Raw genomic sequence first — 25,068 nt, 5'->3', positions numbered from 1 at the left:
GTGGAATTCACTGCCTCAGTGAGCTGTGGAAGCTGGGCCATTGAATAAATTTAAGACAGAAATAGACAGTTTCTTAAACGATAAGGGAATAAGGGGTTATGGGGAGCGGGTGGAGAAGTGGAGCCGAATCCATGATCAGATCAGCCATGATCTTATTGAATGGCGGAGCAGGCTCGAGGGGCCGTATGGCCTACTCCTGTTCCTATTTCTTATGTTCTTATGTTCTTATAACAGTACAAGTCTGGGCAGCTTCTTACAAGATGATCGTGTCCAAGGCAATAACAAACCTTCACCTGGTTGTCCTGCAGTACTCGGGAGTACTGCACTCCTTCCATTGTCTCAAATTTCATGCTGTAGGGTAATTACATTACCCCCTCTGGGAACTGCACCTTTACATAATGGTTCGATCTGCTGCCCGCATACCTGGATAGTATCTCTTCTTTATTGCCAAGCAAATTTTAATGTCCCACGACGCCAACTTTTTTATTAGCACTTCGTCCTCAATATAAACCAGGTTTAAGAATGAGGCCACCACCTCTTCAGAATACAGCAGAGATACCTCCAAAACCTTATCACCAGCCTTCAGGCTCAGTAAAAGTCATTCCACCTCCTCTCGGCCACTGACCGTCACCTCAAACCCAACAATTGGCTTTGATCTGCAGGCAAAGCAGCTTCTCTCACCGCAGTCCTCATGTACAGCCTGGATAATCTCACAAGCTCGCATTTCCTTCTCCTCGCACTGAACCACCACCAGGTTTTCTTATTCCAAACCTCTTGGAGTCCCAGCCCAATTCTTTGGGCCTTTTATCCTCCCTTCACCCAACATTTTCTCCCCTGATTAAATTCATCCTGGGAACATTGTCCTCTGAGGGCCCCGGCACTCCAAAAAGGCCCTAAAACCTGAAGAAAAATCACCACCAGCTATTTACAAATTCACTTCAACTCCCTGCAGTAATCGAACACCCAGCAGCACCTGCCCAATCCTAGCCCCTCCCAGCTAGAGAGTGCCACCCACTGAGCTGACACCTCAATGTGCCTCAGCAGGGAATCCACGATGGGAGCAGAGTGAGAGTTTTCCCACTTCCCACACCATCCATCTTGTGGCTTCTCCCCAGTAAGATTACCTAACCATGCCAGTTTATGCCCACTAGAAACTAGACTGTGACATCCCGAGAAAGAGACTTTAAACCCAGCAGTCTGAGATAGAATCAAAATAAAGTTCAGAGGTCATATCCACTGCTCATCCAATCCCCCAATATTTGAATTGTAGCCCTGATTTTTGCAATCCAGCTGCACTGGAGGCACGTCTGCTAATTTGAATAGACTGCTGGCGCAGGAAAAGGCTTGTTCAGAGGGATTGGTCATAGCACACTTGACTGGGGTAAGAGTGATGAGAATGTGCAACCCACTACCACAGGGAGTGGGTTGAGGCGAATAGCAGAGATGCATTTAAGGAGAAGCTGGATAAACACATGAGGGAGAAAGGGATAAAAGGTAAATAGAGCAGGAAGAGGAGCGTAAACACTGACATAGTCTATTTGGGCTGAATGGCTAGTTTCTCTGCTGTAATTCTACGTTAAAAAAAATCAGGTGAGGCAGTAGCTTTTAAAGGGCTGCAGCGTATTGTGAGAATTGCCTTGTAATCATGTCAGTTTAACACCCCTCAAATGGCTTTAATGGTCATTGGACTTATGTGCGCAGAGGGAAAGGGTGCTAGGGAGAGTGGAATTGAATAAAAACTGTGGCAAAACAATTCAAATGGGAAAACCCATTTCCACTCCAGAGTCTTGAGCCATAATCTAGGCTGACACTCCCACTGCCAGTACTGAGGGAGTGCTGACATCTTTGGAATGAGATGTCAAACCGAGGCCCCGTCTGACCTCGCAGGTGAATATAAAAGATCACATGGCACTATTTTGAAGAAGAGCAGGGGGGTTATCCCCCCGCCCTGTCCTGGCCAATATTTATCCCTCAACCAACACCTCCGAAACAGATTATCTGGTCATTATCTCATTGCTGTATGTGGGATCTTGCTGTGTACAAATTGGCTGCCATTTTTCCTACATTGCAACAGTGATTTACACTCCAAAAGAAGAATGATAGGAGATCTCATAGAAACATGTAACATTTTGACGGGATTGGACAGGTTAGATGCAGGAAGAATGTTCCCGATGTTGGGGAAGTCCAGAACCAGGGGTCACAGTCTAAGGATAAGGGGTAAGCCATTTAGGACCGAGACGAGGAGAAACTTCTTCCCTCAGAGAGTTGTTAAACTGTGAAATTCCCTACCGCAGAGAGTTGTTGGGGCCAGTTCGTTAGAAGTATTCAAAAGGGAGTTAGATATGGTCCTCACAGCTAAAGGGATCAAGAGGTATGGAGAGAAAGCAGGAATGGGGTACTGAAGTTGCATGATCAGCCATGATCATATCGAATGGTGGTGTAGGCTCGAAGGGCCGAATGGCCTACTCCTGCACCTATTTTCTGTGTACTTCATTGGCTTTAAATTGTTTGGGGCATCCTGAGGTCATGAAAAGCGCTATAGAAATGCAAATTATTCGTTTCTTATCCAATTCTATTTTCAATGATGTCACAATTCCTGCTTCAACAGCCACTAATAGTGAAGCAATCCACGTTCGAATATCGCTCTGCGGGGAAAAATATAGTGGCTGCTGACAACGGACCGGAAGCTGCGCAGAAGCATTCTGCGCATAAATATTAACTTTCATAAGTCAATAGAAACTCGATTTAAATTGTTCTTTTCTTCTCCTGACGCGGCTCCGTTGGGCAGAAGCGATCTCTTTTCCCCAGCCACTCCTTTTTGTCGTTCTCAGCAATCTGTGGGAAGTCCAGCGAGACCAACCAAAAATCGACAGGATCTGCGCTTGCGCAAACACTTTATTTCGTTGGCAGCAGTCGTGTCTTTCGCGATTTACCCCTTCAAAGTCTTTCATTCGTTTTGACCTTAATCTTACCTGTTCCACAAGAAAGAAATTGGTGCGTTTTTACAAGAATGTTACGTTCATTGGTGATAGTGTAGGATGTTGTGTGTGTGTAGGTGAAAGTACTGGGTGAGTGTGGTAAAAGTATGGAGTTTTAGGGTTTGTAGGACAACCATGTAGGGTATGAGTAGGGCAATAGTGTAGGGTGGGGTAACGGTGTAGGCTGCGGGTGGGGTAACAGTGTAAGGTGGGGGGTGGGTTAACAGTGTAGGGGGGGTGGGGTAACAGTGTAGGGCGCAAGTGGGGTAACGCTGTAGGGTGGGGGTGGGGTAACAGTGTAAGGTGGGGGTGGGGTAACGGTGTAAGGTGCAAGTGGGGTATCAGTGTAAGGTGGGGGGTGGGTTAACAGTGTAGGGGGGGTGGGGTAACAGTGTAGGGTGGGGGTGGGGTAACGGTGTAGGGTGCAAGTGGGGTAATGGTGTAGGGTGGGGGTGGGGTAACGGTGTAGGGTGCAAGTGGGGTAACAGTGTAGGGTGGGGGTGGGGTAACAGTGTAGGGTGGGGGTGGGGTAACAGTGTAAGGTGGGGGTGGGGTAACAGTGTAAGGTGGGGGTGGGGTAACAGTGTAAGGTGTGCATCATCTACTTACTAACGTCCTGCACTTTGAGTGCTCCCTCAGCGGGAGGAACGAGTCTGCTGGCGTCCTGTTGCTCTTCAATAGGGACCCCCGAGACTAACCTATGGCCACTGCCCTGTTCACTGCTGGGTCATGAGATGGTCCTGTCACTACTGCCAGCACCCCAGCATCTGTAATCTGGGGAGGAAGAGTTTATGAACACTGGGAACTGAAGACACCGGTGTGAGATAATGGGCCACAATTACAGTCCATGCAATTTGTGAACTTTGCTAGTCACGTATTGTTCACAAGGCTCTAATAAAACCCCAGCCAGTTGGGTTCGGAGGAGTCACGATGGGGCAGGTGGTTGTGAGCCTCGTGGATGAACTGGTAATGTGTAGTGTGATTGTTAAACCTTTGCTAATGAACCAACTAGTTCATAATAGCAATGTGTTGCTATGAATTCTTAAGCAAAGAACCCATGAAGCAACTGGAAACATTAGGTTTATGCTACACTATGGAACTCCTGGAACACAGAAGGATTGGTATGTACTTCCTATATGGGGAGAGCCAGCCGTGGCTCAGTGGCTAGTGCTCTTACATAGAAACACAGAAAATAGGTGCAGGAGTAGGCCATTCGGCCCTTCGAGCCTGCACCGCCATTCAATGAGTTCATGACTGAACATGCAATTTCAGGACCCCATTCCTGCTTTCTCGCCATACCCCTTGATCCCCCTAATAGTAAGGACTATATCTAACTCCTTTTTGAATATATTTAGTGAATTGGCCTCAACAACTTTCTGTGGTAGAGAATTCTACAGGTTCACCACTCTCTTGCCTGAGTCAGAAGGACATGGTTTCAGAGAATATTCTGCCTTTGTGTTTTTGCCCCCAAAATGGATAACCTCACATTTATCCACATTATACTGCATCTGCCATGCATTTGCCCACTCACCTAACCTGTCCAAGTCACCCTGCAGCCTCTTAGCGTCCTCCTCACAGCTCACACCGCCACCCAGTTTAGTATCATCCGCAAACTTGGAGATATTACACTCAATTCCTTCATCTAAATCGTTAATGTATATTGTAAAGAGTTGGGGTCCCAGCACTGAGCCCTGCGGCACTCCACTAGTCACTGCCTGCCATTCTGAAAAGGACCCGCTTATCCCAACTCTCGGCTTCCTGTCTGCCAACCAGTTCTCTATCCACGTCAGAACATTACCCCCAATACCATGCGCTTTGATTTTGTACACCAATCTCTTGTGCGGGACCTTGTCAAAAACCTTTTGAAAGTCCAAATACACCACATCCACTGGTTCTCCCTTGTCCACTCTGCTAGTTACATCCTCAAAAAATTCCAGAAGATTCGTCAAGCATGATTTCCCCTTCATAAATCCATGCTGACTTGGTCCGATCCTGTCACTGCTTTCCAAATGCGTTGCTATTTCATCCTTAATGATTGGTTCCAACATTTTCCCCACTACTGATGTCAGGCTAACCGGTCTATAATTACCCGTTTTCTCTCTCCCTCCTTTTTTAAAAAGTGGTGTTACATTAGCTACCCTCCAGTCTATAGGAACTGATCCAGAGTCGATAGACTGTTGGAAAATGATCAACAATGCATCCACTATTTCTAGGGCCACTTCCTTAAGTACTCTGGGATGCAGACTCTCAGGCCCTGGGGATTTATCGGCCTTCAATCCCATCAATTGCCCTAACACAATTTCCCGCCGAATAAGGATATCCTTCAGTTCCTCCTTCTCACTAGACCCACTGTCCCCTAGTACATTCAGAAGATTATTTGTGTCTTCCTTCGTGAAGACAGAACCGAAGTATTTGTTCAATTCGTCTGCCATTTCTTTGTTCCCCATTATAAATTCACCTGAATCCGACTGCAAGAGACCTATGATTGTCTTCACTAATCTTTTTCTCTTCGCATATTTATAGAAGCTTTTGCAGTCAGTTTTTATGTTCCCTGCAAGCTTTCTCTCGTACTCTATTTTCCCCCTCTTAATTAAACCCTTAGTCCTCCTCTGTTGAATTCCACATTTCTCCCAGTCCTCAGGTTTGTTGCTTTTTCTAGCCAATTTGTATGCCTCTTCCTTGGTTTTAACACTATCCTTAATTTCCCTTGTTAGCCATGGTTGAGCCACCTTCCCCGTTTTATTTTTACTCCAGACAGGGATGTACAATTGCTGAAGTTTATCCATGTGATCTTTAAATGTTTTCCATTGCTTATCCACCGTCAACCCTTTAAGTATCCTTTGCCAGTCTATTCTAGCCAATTCACACTTCATACCGTCGAAGTTAGCTTTCGTTAAGTGCAGGACCCTAGTTTCCGAATTAACTGTGTCACTCTCCATCTTAATAAAGAATTCTACCATATTATGTTCACTCTTCCCCAAGGGGCGTCGCACAACAAGATTGCTAATTAGTCCCTTCTCATTACACATCACCCAGTCTAGGATGGCTAGCTCTCTAGTTGGTTCCTCGACATATTGGTCTAGAAAACCATCCCTAATAGACTCTAGGAAATCCTCCTCCACCGCATTGCTACCAGTTTGGTTAGTCCAATCAATATATAGATTAAAGTCGCCCATGATAACTGCTGTACCTTTATTGCACACATCCCTTATTTCTTGTTTGATGCTGTCCCCAACCTCACTACTAATGTTTGGTGGTCTGTACACAACTCCCACTAGCGTTTTCTGTCCTTTGGAATTCCGTAGCTCCACTCATACCGATTCCACATCATCCAGGCTAATGTCCCTCCTTACTATTGCATTAATTTCCTCTTTAACCAGCAACGCCACACCTCCTCCTTTTCCTCTCTGCCTATCCTTCCTAAATGTTGAATACCCCTGGATGTTGAGTTCCCAGCCTTGGTCACCCTGGAGCCATGTCTCTGTGATGCCAATTACATCATATCCGTTAACTGCTATCTGCGCAGTTAATTCGTCCACCTTAATCCGAATCTCCTCACATTGAGGTACAGAGTTTTCAGGCTTGTCTTTTTAACACACTTTGCCCCTTTAGAATTTTGCTGTAATGTGGCCCTTTTTGTTTTTTGCCTTGGGTTTATCTGCCCTCCACTTTTACTATTCTCCTTTCTATCTTTAGCTTCTGCCTCCATTTTATTTCCTTCTGTCTCCCTGCATAGGTTCCCATCCTCCTGCCATATTAGTTTAACTCCTCCCTAACAGCACTAGCAAACACTCCCCCTAGGACATTGGTTCTGGTCCTGCCCAGGTGCAGACCGTCCGGTTTGTACTGGTCCCACCTCCCTCAGAACCGGTTCCATTGTCCCAGGATTTGAATCCCTCCCTCTTGCACCACTCCTCAAGCCATGTATTCATCTAAGTTATCCTGCGATTCCTACTCTGACTAGCACAGGGCACTGGTAGAAATCCTGAGATTACTACCTTTGAGGTCCTACTTTTTAATTTAGCTCCTAGCTCCCTAAATGCGTCTCGTAGGACCTCATCCCGTTTTTTACCTATACCGTTGGTACCTACATGCACGGCAACTGGCTGTTCACCCTCCCTTTTCAGAATGTCCTGCACCCGCTCCGAGACATCCTTGACCCTTGCAGCATACCATCCTGAAGTCTCAGTTGCGGCTGCAGAAACGTCTATCTATTCCCCTTGCAATAGAATCCCCTATCACTATAGCTCTCCCACTCTTTTTCCTGCCCTCCTTTGCAGCAGAGCCACCCACGGTGCCATGAACTTGGCTGCTGCTGCTCCCCCCTGATGAGTCATCCTCCCCAACAGTACTCAAAGCGGTGTACCTGTTTTGCAGGGGGATGACCGCAGGGGACCCCTGCACTACCTTCCTTGCACTGCTCTTCCTGCTGGTCACCCATTTACTATCTGGCTGTGTACCCTTTACCTGCGGTGAGACCAACTCGCTAAACGTGCTATTCACGTCATTCTCAGCATCGTGGATGCTCCAGAGTGAGTCCACCTGCAGCTCCAGTGCCGCAATGCAGTCCGTCAGGAGCTGGAGGTGGATACAATTCCTGCACACGTAGTCGTCAGGGACACCGGAAGCGTCCCTGACTTCCCACATAGTACAGAAGGAGCATAACACGTGTCCGAGCTGTCCTGCCATGACTTAACCCTTAGATTAACTTAATTTGGCAACAACAAGGCTAAAGATTGCTTACTGATGTAGAAAAGAGAAAGAAAAACTACTTACCAATCACCAGCCAAACACTTACTTTGGCTGTGACATCACCTTTCGATTTCCTTCTACTTCTTTTTGCCTTCTCTCCCTGCTGCAGCTGCACAAGCACACCTCTCACCGACTCACCACGAACTCCTGACGACTCACGGACGCCAGGCCTTTTTATAGGCCTCTCCACGCACCTCCAGAGCCTCTCGCCAACTCTCCACGAACTTAGCTTAGCATAGCCTCTCTACTTTTCAATTCTATCCCTCTAGAAATATACCCTAGTGCTTGGTTTGCTTTTATATGGCCTTATTAACTTGCATCGCTACTTTTAGTGATTTGTGTATTTGTATTCCCAGATACCTTTGCTCCTCTAACCCATGTGTGACTTTTTTTTTACCGAAGTGTAATATCTCACACTTATCTATGTTGAAATTAATTTGCCAATTATATGCAAGTTAATAATGTCTTCTTGTAATTTGCTGCAGTTCTCCTCAGTATTGACGAACCCCCCCCCCCCCAATTTGGTGGTGTCTGCAAATTTAGAAATTGTGTTTTTGATTGCAAAGTCTAATTTGTTAATATAAATTGTGAACAAGTAGTTCCAACACTGATCCTTGTGGGACCCCACTTCCCACTCTGAAAAACGACTTTTATCCATGCTAACTATTCACTATTATATATTTGGTTTCTAGATGTTTGTCTATTTTCACCTATAGTAGGGATTCCATTATCTTTCCTACCACCAATATTAAGCTGATTGATCTATAGTTCCCTGGACATGTTCTATCTCTCATCTTATATATGGGTATAACATTAGCTATCTGCCAGTCCCTTGCCAATACACCTTTTTCTAACATGTTATTAAATATGAGTAATGAGAACCTGTGGATGTGGTGTATTTGGACTTTCAAAAGGCTTTTGACAAGTTCCCACACAAGAGATTGGTGTGCAAAATTAAAGCACATGGTATTGGGGGTAATGTACTGACGTGAATAGAGAACTGGTTGGCAGAAATGAAGCAGAGAGTCGGGATAAACGGGTCCTTTTCAGAATGGCAAGCAGTGACTAGTGGGGTGCCACTGGGACCCCAGCTATTTACAATATACAGTAATAATTTAGATGAAGGAATTGAGTGTAATATCTCCAAGTTTGCAGATGACACTAAGCTGGGTGATGGTGTGAGCTGTGAGGAGGACGTTAAGAGGCTGCAGGGTGACTTGGACAGGTTAGGCGAGTGGGCAAATGCATGGCAGATGCAGTATAATGTGGATAAATGTGAAGTTATCCACTTTGGGGGCAAAAACAGGAAGGCAGAATATTATCTGAATGGCGGCAGATTAGGAAAAGGGGAGGTGCAACAAAACCTGGGTGTCATGGTTCATCAGTCATTGAAAGTTGGCATGTAGGTACAGCAGACGGTGAAGAAGGCAAATGGTATGTTGGCCTTCATAGCTAGGGGATTTGAGTATAAGAGCAGGGAGGTCTTACTGCAGTTGTACAGGGCCTTGGTGAGGCCTCACCTGGAATATTGTGTTCAGTTTTGGTCTCCTAATCTGAGGAAGGACATTCTTGTTATTGAGGGAGTGCAGCGAAGGTTCACCAGACTGATTCCCGGGATGGCTGGACTGTCATATGAGGAGAGACTGGATCAACTGGGCCTGTATTCACTGGAGTTTAGAAGGATGAGAGGGTATCTCATAGAAACATATAAAATTCTGATGGGACTGGACAGGTTAGATGCAGGAAGAATGTTCCCGATGTTGGGGAAGTTCAGAACACAGTCTAAGGATAAGGGGTAAGCCATTTAGAACTGAGATGAGGAGAAACTTCTTCACTCAGAGAGTTAATCTGTGGAATTCCCTACCGCAGAGAGTAGTTGCTGCCAGTTCATTGGATATATTCAAGAGGGCGTTAGATATGGCCCTTACGGCTAAAGGGATCAAGGGGTATGGAGAGAAAGCAGGAAGGGGGTACTGAGGGAATGATCAGCCATGATCTTATTGAATGGTGGTGCAGGCTCGAAGGGCCTAATGGCCTACTCCTGCACATATTTTCTATGTTTCTAATAGTGCCTCTATCTCTTCTTAGATATTTTAAAATATGCGGTTGCAATCCGTCCGGACCAGGGGTTTTATCCTCTTTGAGTTTGATTAGTTTATTTAATATTTCTCTTTTTATTTTAAATGCTGTTACTAATCTCATCTACTGATGTCACATCCACCTGATCCGTCTTCCTGGTAAATACAGAAGCAAAATAAGTATTTAATAATTCTGCCGTCTCACTATCGCTACTTGTGATTTTATCCTGACCATCCCTTAGTCCCATCCCGACTTTCTTTTTTTTATATACCGTAGAATATTTTATTAGTTTGCTTTATGTTCCCTGATAATTTACTTTCATAGTTCCTCTTTTCCTTCCTAATTGTTTCTTTGACCTCTCTTAAACTCTTTGTATTCTCCCTTGTCATGCTCTCCCCTACTGTCCATCTACCCTCAATTTTTCCCTTATGTCTTTATTCATCCATAGTGTCTCCTTAGTGCATATTTTTTAGCAGAATATATTTTTCCTGGACTCTGTTGAACACATAAGAACTGGGAGCAAGAGGCCATTCAGCCCTTTGAGCCTGCTCCGCGTTCAATAAGATCAGGGCTGATATTCGACCTCAACTCTACTTTCCCACTCGATCTCCATTTCCCTTGATTCCCCCAGAGTCCAAAAATATATCGATCTCAGCCTTGAATATATTCAACAACTGAGCATCCAGTCCTCTGGGGTTGGGAATTCCAAAGATTCACAACCCTCTGAGTGAAGAAATTTCTCCTCATCTCAGTCCTGAATGGCTGACCCCTTATCCTGAGAATATACCCCCTAGTTCTATACTCTCCAACCACTGAGTATTTATCTTGTCAAGCCCTCTCAGAATCTTGTATGTTTCAATGAAATCGCATCTCATTCATAAGGGCACAGGGAGAATAGGCCCATTCTACTCAATCTCTCCTCATAGGACAATCCTCTCACCCAGGAATCAATCCAATGAACCTTCATTGTGCCCAATCTAAGGGAAGTATATCCTTGCTCAGGTATGGATACCGTCTTAAATAGTTCTCATTGCTGTTCTACATCATTGTTTGCCAATATTGTCGTCCATTTTATTTTCCCAAGTTCAATTACCCTGGTCTTTATCATGCTTATGTCCATTTCAATTATTATCTTAAGCCATATTATATTACATCATGGTCACTATTGCCTGATTTTCCCTACTTTTACTTCTCTTACCTGCTCTGGGTTCACTCCCCATTACTAAATCCAGTAGCGAATCCTCCCTTACTGGGCTGCTTACATACTGGGCTATAAAGGAGTTCTGTACATAATGTAGGAATTCAATTCCCTTAACCCCTTTACCCACCACCTTCTGGCCAATTAATTTTGGGGTAGTTGAAATCTCCCATTATTATTATTCTATGTTTTTTTACTCATTTCCCTAATTTGTCTGCATATGTCTTCATCCACCTCCCTTCCAAAGTTAGGTGGTCTGTAGACTTATCCCATTAGTGTGATTGATCCTTTACTGGGGGGAAAATTGCGGTGGGAAGCTTTCCTCGGATGAACACGTCCTACCCGAAATTTTTTAACGAAAATGCCTGGTGTTCACGGAGGCGCCTTCGATTGCAGTCGGAGGCCTTCATTCGATGTGCAGCGTACGCGGAGATCACTTCCCCATACGTACGGAAATGCTTCAGCAGTGGGGTTCCACAGGGCTCAGTGCCCGGTCCCTTGTTTTTTGGAGTATATATTGATGATTTAGATTTAAATGTAGGGGACATGATAAAGAAGTTTGCAGATGATACAAAAATTGGCCGTGTGATTGACAGTGAGGAGGAAAGCTTCAGACTGCAGGAAGATATCGATGGACTGGTCAGTTGAGCAGAAAAGTGGAAAATGGAATTCAATCCGGAGAAGTGTGAGGTAATGAATTTGGGGAGGTGCAACAAGGCAAGGGAATACACAATAAATGGGAGGACACGGAGAGGTGTGGAGGAACAGAGGGTCCTTGGAGTGCATGTCCACAGATCCTTAAAGGTAGCAGGACATGTCGATTAGTTAAAAAGGCACACAGAACGCTGTCCTTTATTAACCGAGGCATAGAATACAAGAGCAGGGAAATTATGATAGAATTGTATACAACACGAATTAGGCCACAGCATGAGTACTACATACAGTTCTGGTCACATTACAGGAAAGATGTGATTGCACTAGAGAGGGTACAGAGGAAATTTACGAGGATGTTACATAAGAATATAAGAAATAGGAGCAGGGGTAAGCCATAAGGCCCCTCAAGCCTGCTCCGCCATTTAATACGATCATGGCTGATCCGTTTGTGGACTCGGGTCCACTTCTCTGCCCGCTCCCCATAACTCCTTATTCCCTTATCGTTTAAGAAACTGTCTATTTCTGACTTATTCAATGTCCCAGTCATGTATTTAACTGTCATTGTAACCCATGTATAAACTGACCTAAGTTGTACACTGTGAGAACATTGACCACTAGGTGGTGAACTTGTGGGAGACACTCCGAACCTGAACTTTCAGGTATAAAAGGGGAAGCTCCACCCACCTTCATCACTTCAGTGCTAGCTAATAAAGGTCACTGGTCACAGAGTGACCTTCTCTCAAGTATGGGCCTCATGTGCATTTATGCTGTATAGTAAGGGCATATCATTGGCGACGAGAAACTGGGATTTAAACCACATGAGCATGGCCACTAGCAGCACAGACGAGAGGTACTGTGTTGGTGATGATTGGGACGATTTTATTGAGAGACTACAGCAAAGTTTCATCACTAAGGACTGGCTGGGACAGGATTCGGCCGACAAACGCAGGGCTCAGCTCCTGACGGTTTGTGGATCCAGGACGTACTCCCTGATGAAGGACCATCTAGCGCCAGAGAAGCCGGCGGACAAGATGTTCGAAGAGCTCAGTAAGTTGATCGGCGAGCAGCATGCACATGGCGAGACACTGGTTTTACACGCACCGGCATCGAGAAAGGCAAAGTGTTCCAGACTTCGTGGCAGACCTCCGGCGACTGGCGAGCCTATGTGAGTTCCCAGATGCATGCAGAGTGGAGAAGCTGCGAGATTTTTTTATTGAGGACATCGGGCACACTGGGGTTTTCAGGAAACTGATTGAGACCAAAAACTTGACCCTGGAAACGGCGGCTTTGATAGCCCAGACATTTATCTCGGGAGGAAGAGACCAGAATGATGTTTGACAAAAATCTTTGTTAAAATGCAGCAAATGGGCAGGGAGTCAACATTGTTAATGCGGCACACAGTTCTGCAGGCAGACAGGGGCAATCGGACATGCCCGAGCATGTAGTCAAACCCAAAGGGGGAATTCAACAGAGACAATGGCTAGCTGAACGGTGATTCATGCCATCACAAGGGACAATGCGGCCAGTAATGGGGCCATCAACACCTGTCAATGGTGCGTTTAAGGACAGTTACAGGGACAGTCAGAGACGATCGACTGGTAATGGACCTTTTGTTTCCAACAACGGCTCATGTTGGAGGTGTGGAGGCAAACACACAGCGAGAGCTTGCAGGTATCAGCAATATACCTGCAGAAACTTGCCACATATGTGCAGGAAGCCTGCAACCAGGTTGATGTACGAGGAGGATGGTGTCGATGTAAGCCCTACGAGGCCAAGTGGACACTGGGGGAAATCGCTGGAAGCTGAAGTTCAGCGAGTTCATGTGGAGCACATACAGTTCATACACCAGGACGCCACCGATAATGATGAAAGTGCTGTCAATGGCATCCCAGTATCAATGGAGCTAGACACAGGGGCCAGCCAGTCCCTGATGAGTATCAAACAGTTTGACAAGTTGTGGGCGTCCAAGGCCAGGAGGCCAAAATTATTGCCAATTGACGCACAGCTATGGATATATAAAAAGGAGATCATTCCGGTGCTCGACAGCGCCACAGTAGTCGTGACCCACAAAGATTCGGAGAACAGGTTGCCACTCTGGATTGTCCCGGGGGACGGTCCCACACTGCTGGGGAGGAGTTGGCTGGCTGTCATGAACTGGAAATGGGGCGATGTCAATGCAATTTCTTCTGTGGAGTGAATATCATGCTCACAGGTCCTGGACAAATTTGACTCACTATTTCAACCCGGCATTGGCATTTTCATGGGGACCAAGGTAGTGATTCACATAAACCCGGACGCCAGGCCAGTACACCACAAGGCCAGAGCGATGTCGTACGTGATGCGGGAAAAGATAGAAGGCGAATTGGCCCACCTGCTGAGGGAAGGCATCATCTCGCCAGTCGAATTCAGTGACTGGGCGAGTCCGATTGTGCCGGTGCTCAAGGCAGATGGGTCGGTCAGGATATGTGGTGATTACAAGGCCACCATCAATCGGGTATCACTCCAAGACCAGTACCCGCTACCGAGAGCGGAGGACCTCTTCCCGACGCTATCCGGTGGCAAACATTTTTCAAAATTGGACCTGACCTCAGCTTACATGACCCAGGAGCTGGCGAGTGAGTCGAAGAAGCTGACCACCATCACAACACACAAGGGGTTGTTTGAGTACAACAGACGTCCCTTTGGGATTCACTCGGCCGCCGCGATCTTTCAACGAAATATAGAAAGCCTCCTCAAGTCGATTCCAAGGACAGTGGTTTTTCAAGACGACATCCACATCACGGGGCGTGATACTGAACAACACCTCCGCAACCTGGAGGAGGTGCTCCGCAGACTGGACCGGGTAGGTCTGCGACTGAAAAAGGTGAAGTGCGTCTTCCTAGCTCCAGAGGTAGAATTCCTGGGGATGAGGGTAGCAGCAGATGGGATCAGACCTACTGCGTCCAAAACAGAAGCGATCCAGAGAGCACCCAGACCCCGCAACATAACGGAGCTGCGTTCGTTCCTGGGGCTCCTGAACTATTTCGTTAACTTTCTTCCTAAATTGAGCACGCTGTTAGAGCCGCTACACGTGCTCCTATGCAAAGGTCGTGAATGGATCTGGGGGGACAGCCAGGAAAGGGCTTTTGATAGCACACGAAATTTGTTATGCTCCGACAATCTGTTAACGCTATATGACCCATGTAAGATACTCGTTTTAACGTGCGACGTATCGTCCTATGGGGTCGGGTGTGTGTTGCAGCATGTTAATGCCAAGGGTCAGTTACAGCCGGTAGCTTATGCCTCCAGAAGTCTGTCCCAGGCAGAACGGGGATACGGGATGGTAGAAAAGGAAGCGCTTGCATGTGTATATGCTGTAAAAAAAATGCAATAGTACCTGTTTGGCAGGAAATTTGAGCTGGAGAACCCCTAACGTCCCTTTTGGCCGACATCAAGGCCATAAATGCAAATGCATCGGCCCGCATACAGAGGTGGGCACTCACATTAGCCGCCTATGACTACACCATTCGGCACAGACCGGGCACTGAAAACTGCGCCGATGCACTCAGTAGGCTCCCACTAGCCACCGCCGAGGAGGCAACTGAGCATGCTGCTGAGATGGTCATGGTTGTTGAAGCTTTTGAAAGTGAAGGCTCACCCGTGACAGCCCGTCAGATTAAAGTCTGGACAAATAGAGACCTGCTACTGTCTTTAGTCAAGAAATGTGTCCTGAATGGGGACTGGGCAGCCACGTACGGGGCATGCCTGAGGAATTCAAACCATTTCACAGGCACAAGGATGAACTCTCGATTCAGGCTGATTGCCTACTATGGGGAAACCAAGTAGTCATGCCCCAGATGGGCAGAGAGATGTTCATCAGAGAACTCCACAATGAGCACCAGGGCATTGTCATGATGAAGGCAATTGCCAGGTCACACGTTTGGTGGCCAGGGATAGATGCAGAGCTGGAACTTTGTGTTCGCAGGTGCAACACATGTGCTCAGCTGGGCAATGCACCCAGGGAAGCCCCCCCTTAACCCCTGGTCCTGGCCCGCCAAGCCATGGTCACGCATCCATGTGGACTACGCAGGTCCTTTCATGGGAAAAATGTTTTTGGTTGTCGTAGATGCCTACTCCAAATGGATCGAGTGTGACATTCTCAATTCAAGCACATCCTTGGCCACGGTAGAAAGTCTACGGGCAATGTTCGCCACCCATGGTCTACCTGATGTCTTGGTCAGCGACAATGGCCCATGCTTCACCAGCATTGAATTCCAGGACTTCATGGCAGGAAATGATATCAACCATGTCAGAACGGTACCGTTCAAGCCGGCCTCAAATGGCCAGGCGGAACGAGCAGTGCAGATAATCAAACAGGGGATGCTCAGAATCCAAGGGGGTTCCCTACAAAGCCACTTATCATGCCTCCTGTTGGCCAATAGATCCCGACCACACTCACTCACAGTGGTCCTACCCACAGAGCTGCTCATGAAAAGGACGCTCAAAACCAGGTTATCCCTTATACACCCCACCATGAAAGAAATTGTTGAGAGCAGGCGTCAGTCACAATGTGACTACCATGACGGGAATGCGAGGGAGCGATGTATTGATGTCAATGATCTGGTCTTTGTCCTCAACTATGCTGCAGGACCTAAGTGGCTTGCAGGCACTGTGATTGCCAAAGAGGGGAATAGGATTCTGGTCGTTAAACTTACCAATGGACAAATCTGTCGCAAACACGTGGATCAAACAAAAAGGAGGTTCAGCAAACCTATAGAAGAAGCAGAGGAAGAACATGATGTAGAGTTCACTCCTCCACAGGTGACCGAACACCGGAACCAAGCAGAGGAGAGCCCAATCACTGTAGGTAGCCCGGACAGGCCTGAGGCACCGCAAACAGCAGACACTCAAGCCAGCGCCAAACAACCGAAGCCCCAACTCAGGCGCTCTACAAGGGAGCGTAAACCACCAGAGAGACTTAACCTGTGATCCCAATAAGACTTTGGGGTGGGGGGAGGAGGTGATGTCATGTATTTAACTGTCATTGTAACCCATGTATAAACTGACCTAAGTTGTACACTGTGAGAACATTGACCACTAGGTGGTGAACTTGTGGGAGACACTCCTAACCTGGACTTTCAGGTATAAAAGGGGAGGCTCCGCCTACCTTCATCACTTCAGTGCTGGCAAATAAAGGTTACTGGTCACAGAGTGACCTTCTCTCAAGTATGGGCCTCGTGTGCATTTATACCGTATAGTAAGGACATATCAGTCCCAGCTTCCACAGCTCTCTGAGGCAGCAAATGCCACAGATTTACAATCCCCTGAGAGAAGAAATTTCTCATCTCAGTTTTAAATGGGTGGCCCACTTATTCTAAGATCATGCCCTCTAGTTCTAGTCTCCACCATCAGTGGAAACATCCTTTCTACATCCACCTTGTCAAGCCCCCTCATCTTATACGTTTCGATAAGATCACCTCTCATTCTTCTGAATTCCAAAGAGTAGAGGCCCAACCTACTCAACCTTTCCTCATAAGTCAACCCCCTCATCTCTGAACCTTGTGAACCTTCTCTGAACTGCCTCCAAAGCAAGTATATCCTTTCATAAATATGGAAACCAAAACTGCACACAGTATTCCAGGTGAGGCCTCACCAATACCCTGTAGCAAGACTTCCCTACTTTTATACTCCATTCTCTTTACAATAAAGGCCAAGATTCCATTAGCCTTCCTGATCACTTGCTGTACCTGCATACGAACCTTTTGTGATTCATGCACAAGTACCAAAGAGTAGAGGCCCAACCTACTCAACCTTTCCTCATAAGTCAACCCCCTCAGGTCCCACTGTACTGTAGCACTTTGCAATCTTTGATTTTTTTTCTGCCAAAGTGACTTCACACTTTCCAACATTATACTCCATCTGCCAAATTTTTGCCCACTCACTTAGCCTGTCTATGTCCTTTTGCAGATTTTTTGTGTTCTGCTCACACATTGCTTTTCCTCTCATCTTTGTATTGTCGGCAACCTTGACTACGTTACACTCGGTCCCTTCCTCCAAGTCGTTAATATAGATTGTAAATAGTTAGGGTCCCTGCACTGATCCCTACGGCACCCCACTGATTACTGGTTGCCAGCCCGAGAATGAACCATTTATCCTTACTGTTTTCTCTTCGTTAGCCAAACCTCTATCGATGCTAATTGTAAGGGGTTTTTGTTCTGCCCAATTACGGGGGTCTTTGGTGGCTGTTGGTGTATTGGACCTCTCTGTACCTTCTGGGGGACGGTCCAGCAGCTTATGGCTCGCTGACCACTAAACTGGCGGTTTCGAAGCGCCCTAGCACCCCTATCTGGTTCTGACCTCAGAATTTTGGTGGATTATGAGCTTCCACAAGGGAAAACAAAACACAAGTGGTCCTTGTAACGAAAAAAAACGGGTAAGTCCAATTTATTAAGTTTTCAACAAGGTCAAACTTCATCAAAACACATATCTGACACTTATAAACTATGAAAATCTATGGGAAGAAACAGACACCACGAAAACCTTACACAATTTTATCTTTACAAGACATTTCCAACACGATCCCCACCCCCCTTTTTACCTGACTGACCGAGACTGATAGTTGGGAAAAGAAACCCCAGGATAATACTTACGATCCGTTTTGACAGTTATTTTTTTTTTAGCCTTAGGATGGTTGGTTTACGGGGTAGCTGGAGTGAATGTTGCCTCTCCCAGTTACTTCGGTCTCCGGTTCTTCAGCATTGTTCGGTGTGCGGCTCGGCTTCTTGAGACGATGTTGGGTCTCTCGGTAGTTGGGTTGTATATTCTGCACACAAGTCGAGTCCAGGGCCCGTTCGATGCTACGTTTCCCAGCCGGTAACAGTCCGTCCGTAATAAGGTGGAAGAATTAACTGTGCAAATAGATGTTAACAAATATGATGTGATCGGGATTACGGAGACGTGGCTCCAGGATGATCAGTGCTGGGAACTCAACATCCAGGGGTATTCAACATTTAGGAAAGATAGAATAAAAGGAAAAGGAGGTGGGGTAGCATTGCTGGTTAAAGAGGAGATTAATGCAATAGTTAGGAAGGACATTAGCTTGGATGATGTGGAATCTATATGGGTAGAGCTGCAGAACACCAAAGGGCAAAAAACATTAGTGGGAGTTGTGTACAGACCTCCAAACAGTAGTAGTGATGTTGGGGAGGGCATCAAACAGGAAATTAGGGGTGCATGCAATAAAGGTGCAGCAGTTATCATGGGTGACTTTAATATGCACAGAGATTGGGCTAGCCAAACTGGAAGCAATACGGTGGAGGAGGATTTCCTGGAGTGCATAAGGGATGGTTTTTAGACCAATATGTCGAGAAACCAACTAGGGGGGAGGCCATCTTAGACTGGGTGTTGTGTAATGAGAGAGGATTAATTAGCAATCTCGTTGTGCGAGGCCCCTTGGGGAAGAGTGACCATAATATGGTGGAATTCTGCATGAGGATGGAGAATGAAACAGTTAATTCAGAGACCATGGTCCAGAACTTAAAGAAGGGTAACTTTGAAGGTATGAGGCGTGAATTGGCTAGGATAGATTGGCGAATGATACTTAAGGGGTTGACTGTGGATGGGCATTTAGAGACCGCATGGATGAACTACAACAATTGTACATTCCTGTCTGGCGTAAAAATAAAAAAGGGAAGGTGGCTCAACCGTGGCTATCAAGGGAAATCAGGGATAGTATTAAAGCCAAGGAAGTGGCATACAAATTGGCCAGAAATAACAGCGAACCTGGGGACTGGGAGAAATTTAGAACTCAGCAGAGGAGGACAAAGGGTTTGATTAGGGCAGGGAAAATGGAGTACGAGAAGAAGTTTGCAGGGAACATTAAGACGGATTGCAAAAGTTTCTATAGATATGTAAAGAGAAAAAGGTTAGTAAAGACAAACGTAGGTCCCCTGCAGTCAGAATCAGGGGAAGTCATAACGGGGAACAAAGAAATGGCAGACCAATTGAACAAGTACTTTGGTTCGGGTATTCACTAAAGAGGACACAAACAACCTTCCGGATATAAAAGGGGTCAGAGGATCTAGTAAGGAGGAGGAACTGAGGGAAATCCTTATTAGTTGGGAAATTGTGTTGGGGAAATTGATGGGATTGAAGGCCGATAAATCCCCAGGGCCTGATGGACTGCATCCCAGAGTACTTAAGGAGGTGGTCTTGGAAATAGCGGATGCATTGACAGTCATTTTCCAACATTCCATTGACTCTGGATCAGTTCCTATGGAGTGGAGGGTAGTCAATGTAACCCCACTTTTTAAAAAAAGAGGGAGAGAGAAAACAGGGAATTATAGACCGGTTAGCCTGACCTCAATAGTGGGTAAAATGATGGAATCAATTATTAAGGATGTCATAGCAACGCATTTGGAAAGAGGTGACATGATAGGTCCAAGTCAGCATGGATTTGTGAAAGGGAAATCATGCTTGACAAATCTTCTGGAATTTTTTGAGGATGTTTCCAGTAGAGTGGACAAGGGAGAACCAGTTGATGTGGTATATTTGGACTTTCAGAAGGCTTTCGACAAGGTCCCACACAAGAGATTAATGTGCAAAGTTAAAGCACATGGGATTGGGGGTAGTGTGCTGACATGGATTGAGAACTGGTTGTCAGACAGGAAGCAAAGAGTAGGAGTAAATGGAGACTTTTCAGAATGGCAGGCAGTAACTAGTGGGGTACCGCAAGGTTCTGTGCTGGGGCCCCAGCTGTTTACACTGTACATTAATGATTTAGACGAGGGGATTAAATGTAATATCTCCAAATTTGCAGATGACACTAAGTTGGGTGGCAGTGTGAGCTGCGAGGAGGATGCTATGAGGCTGCAGAGTGACTTGGATAGGTTAGGTGAATGGGCAAACGCATGGCAGATGAAGTATAATGTGGATAAATGTGAGGTTATCCACTCTGGTGGTAAAAACAGAGAGACAGACTATTATCTGAATGGTGACAGATTAGGAAAAGGAGAGGTGCAATGAGACCTGGGTGTCATGGTACATCAATCATTGAAGGTTGGCATGCAGGTACAGCAGGCGGTTAAGAAAGCAAATGGCATGTTGGCCTTCATAGCGAGGGGATTTGAGTACAGGGGCAGGGAGGTGTTGCTACAGTTGTACAGGGCCTTGTTGAGGCCACACCTGGAGTATTGTGTACAGTTTTGGTCTCCTAACTTGAGGAAGGACATTCTTGCTATTGAGGGAGTGCAGCGAAGGTTCACCAGACTGATTCCCGGGATGGTGGGACTGACCTATCAAGAAAGACTGGATCAACTGGGCTTGTATTCACTGGAGTTCAGAAGAATGAGAGGGGACCTCATAGAAACATTTAAAATTCTGACGGGTTTAGACAGGTTAGATGCAGGAAGAATGTTCCCAATGTTGGGGAAGTCCAGAACCAGAGGTCACTGTCTAAGGATAAGGGGTAAGACATTTAGGACCGAGATGAGGAGAAACTTCTTCACCCAGAGAGTGGTGAACCTGTGGAATTCTCTACCACAGAAAGTAGTTGAGGCCAATTCACTAAATATATTCAAAAGGGAGTTCGATGAAGTCCTTACTACTAGGGGGATCAAGGGGTATGGCGAGAAAGCAGGAAGGGGGTACTGAAGTTGCATGTTCAGCCATGAACTCATTGAATGGCGGTGCAGGCTAGAAGGGCCGAATGGCCTATTCCTGCACCTATTTTTCTATGTTTCTATGTCTCTTTTCTCTCTCGGTTTCTGTCTGTCTGTGACTGCTACTGCTCCTCGACTCCTTCTCCTACTGCTCCAGCTGCTTCTCTCTGGTGGTTCTGTAAGTCCTATATTTGTACCCAATTTAGTTCTGGTCTTTTCGCGCTCAAACTCAGTTGGTGGTCCATTGTGTAAGTTTAGGCAGGGAGATAGCTTTGAATATTTAATCAGAAGATGTCACAGGTACAGGTAGGTGTGAGGACAGGGGTATTGTTTCAGTACACATTGGTGCCTCAAAGTCGGCTGGTCCATTGTAACAGTCCTGGGAGTCAATCGGTTTGGGCCTCCCCTTTGATGGGCCATCACCGCAATGATCTCAGGACTATTGTCCGCTGTCCATATTAATTAGGTAGATGATGGTCCACATTCATAATTTGATTTGGGGTGAGTCATATTTTCGAACTGGGCCGGGTAGTCCCCATTGGTTGAGGATTTCCCCATTTCAGGCCCGACTCGACCCTTGATTGGCCTGCCAGAATGCACTTTTCCCCCATTGGCCAGTGCCTCTGTCTTGCTTGTGAGCCAGACTCCACAATGTCTGTATCCGCCCACACGTTTCCCAGCCTGCCTGGTCTGAGGATTTTACTTGGCCAAAAATGTTCATTTAAAATATATAGGACGATCCCATATTAGTTTTCTTGTCCTTAGGATGTTCCAAAAGAAAATGCGGCCCTGGATTTTCGAACCTTACACTCCTCCATCTTGACACACCCGGATATAGACGGAATGTGTCAAAAGGTTTGCAAGAAAATCCTAGAACTCCCCAAGTGTCAGCCATCCCCATACTTACTCTAAACTATAGACCCGCATAAACCAATGTGCACAAACAATATTTCTATCACTAATTTGTGCAGTACCCATGCTCCTTTACAGGTAAACTACAAACAAGGTACCATTGTGCTTTTAGTTACGTAGAGTTAAGTACATAATTATAGCACATCATGTCACGTGTTCCTTGCGTTCCTTGAAAGATGTTTCCGCCATCACAGCATATCGAACAGATGTATTTACACTGTACAAATGTATATCTGTGATAAGTAAGTCCGTATTGTGTTCTGTCATGGATAGTTTTAACAGCTTACGTAGATGACAGTGCCAGTCAGTTTCCAGGTACGGGCTTTCGTGGTGCCAAGGTAAACCAGAATGTTCCCTTTTGTTTAAGACCACCTGGAAACAAAATGGCATTCTTGTGTGTTAGACTGGGCTGTCCTTCTGTTGTTTCTGGAATATTTTAAGATAACCCCGTGCTATTCGGGCTGTTTTGGATCTGCAGGCATTGATGATGAGACATAGGACAATGACCAGTTGTACAATCACCAGTGTGTGGGAGGCCATGCGAAGCCAGACTGGGATATCTATTCTAGTACCCCATTCCCACCACGCTAGTGACTGTATGTCTGCAATTTCGAGGGCTATGTCTTTGGTCTTTTGCTGTAGGGTGTAATAATGTTTTTGGCTGAGATCCACTGCCTTCAACAGGGCGGTGAGTTTCTCAGGTAGTAAGGGTATGGGGTACCCAAAATGGGTAACATAGTTCTGCAGATCACTCGCATTATACTGTACCGTAAGGTGGACCGTGGAGGGTTCTGGGATTGCGATGATCCCTTCCTGGGCCACTTAAACTTCTGCCCTAGGTTTAAAGCAAAAACTGCTGTCCGGAATAGCACACCACTTACTCGTGCCGTGTCAATACCGGTGGGCAGTCGCGGCGACATCAATACGTCCCACCACCTACATATGCTATCTGTGGAGATACATGGCCAAGTGCCATCACCTCCATCGTGCAATTTATAGGTTCTGCCCCAGCAGTGCTAAACCCGCACTGTGGCCTCCTGAAGGCGTTCAAGTGCTGGGGACACAGGATGACCTGTGCTCCCCGGCTACAGCAGCCAGATAGGTCTGTACTGCTCATTGTATGCTCCCACACAATGACATTGGGTGGGACCGTTGCGAAATGGACGTGTAACTCCCCCCCCTCCCGCGAATGACTCCAATATTCTCCACACGGTACAGGGGTGCTGGCTTGGCGAATGGCCCCATCACTGGCATTCGCATAACTACACCCATAATAGTGTGGTTGGATTTCCCACAGTCAACAGGGACAGGATAGCTTCCGACACCACGCAGAGTTGGCAGGGACTGAGGCTGCTGCTGTATGGTGTAGTGCCTCCAGGTGCTGGTTGCTGATCCAGGAGGGGACCCGACCTTGCCTAAGGTCCTCCAAATTGCTCCGTCCCTCTCCCAACAACCAGGCCCCATAGAGTACACACACCTCGTTCTGTGCAGCCTGATCCGAGGCCAGCCGGTCCTCCTTGATCAAGGTGTTTATTGTCCGGGCGTGAGCCTCTAGCTGGGCAATAATTTCTTTCAGATGTACCGTCATAGCCACTCCCTCGTGAAGCGTGGAACCCAACACATTATTCTCTTTCCCTAGGATGCTGCGCAGCTGGGACTTTAACCCATTGATTTGTAAGGCCAGCTGCACATCATCCAGGCTGTTCATGACGGATGCCTCAGTGTTAAATCCGGTGAAAATGTAATTTATGACCCTCCTGCGTTGTCTGCCCCACTCGGTTGTATCTTCTTGTCTATACAGGTCCGCCACATTGACGTCCCCAAAGTCCAGCTCGTAGAAGCTCCTGAACATTTCCTTCAGTAGAGCTTGGTACAACAACTCGGTTTCTCTGGGGCAGAAGGCAGGTAGGCGTACTTCTGTCAGGTTTAGAATTACCGAAGCAACAACATAATGTACTCCCTGGTATACTAACTTATCTGTTGGTACTAACACTAACCCATTCCCAGGTCCCCTAGTGGTGGGTGGACATCCATAACTGTCAATGGGCTTGGGCGTGGGCAGGGGTTTCTTCACCTGAGCCAGCAGCTCGGTGGCATTGACTGGTACCCGGAAGCGAGGGAGCACATAGTCTTCCCTGCTGTGATCCCATTCCATCCCCTTCCCCGAGTCCTTCCACCATCGGGCAAAGGCAATGGACAAACCCGCTGAACACACCTGGGCCATGTATAGATCCCTTGATCATAGGCCCACAATTTCTCCCAACACACAGTGACCACTCCCCCCCTGGTGACCCCGTGATCATCCGTTAGGTGTCATTGCTCAGATGTTCCCAGTCTGAGCTGCTGTCCTCAACGTCCGCGCTCAGTTTCCTGAGCCACCACCAGCATCCCAAAGGTATGTCCCCAACACACGTTAAACACCCTCTCCTTCCCTCTGTCACCCTAACCCGGGATGTGGCCATCTCGGTTTCGGGGCAAGGGATGGAGACCTCACCATGGGTAAGACTCTCGTGGCTCGAATACCAGGTGGAATTCGAACCGAACCACCCAGGCCATCTCCCCTTGTGGAAATAGGTGGCCTGGCCTTCTGCCTCAATGATCCCTTCTCCCGTGGTCACGATTAGCGCCCTGCCCCCGGAGCACCCGTATGTTAAAGACATCTCGATGTTGAGTTTCTGTCCGGTGCAGGTCCCCAGGTAGGTAAATAACATTGCGACGGTCCGGAGCATCTTCTGGAACACAAGATTGAACACAGTCTTGCCTGAGACTTCTTCAGGCTCGACTGGAGTAACATCACAAAATAAAAAAACACCACCCCCTCACTTTAAAATCTCCTTAAACTATATACAGAACACCT

At 46.7% G+C, this 25,068-nt stretch overlaps 1 protein-coding gene across 1 annotated transcript in view; it reads right to left on the bottom strand.

Annotated features, from left to right (window-relative positions):
* The window catches only part of LOC139237851 (protein Niban 1-like), a 109,446-nt gene extending 85,011 nt beyond the window's left edge, over nt 1-24,435 (bottom strand). The window contains exon 1 of the mRNA XM_070867075.1: nt 23,689-24,435. Within this exon, the coding sequence (XP_070723176.1) occupies nt 23,689-24,435 (747 nt within the window). The remainder of the gene's footprint in view (nt 1-23,688) is intronic.
* Between the last annotated feature and the right edge of the window lie 633 nt (nt 24,436-25,068).

The sequence above is a fragment of the Pristiophorus japonicus genome, chromosome 24, assembly GCF_044704955.1.
Source record: "Pristiophorus japonicus isolate sPriJap1 chromosome 24, sPriJap1.hap1, whole genome shotgun sequence".
Lineage (NCBI taxonomy): Eukaryota > Metazoa > Chordata > Chondrichthyes > Pristiophoridae > Pristiophorus > Pristiophorus japonicus.
Note: the sequence above shows the minus strand (reverse complement) of the source record. Positions and strands in the feature narration are given on the sequence as shown.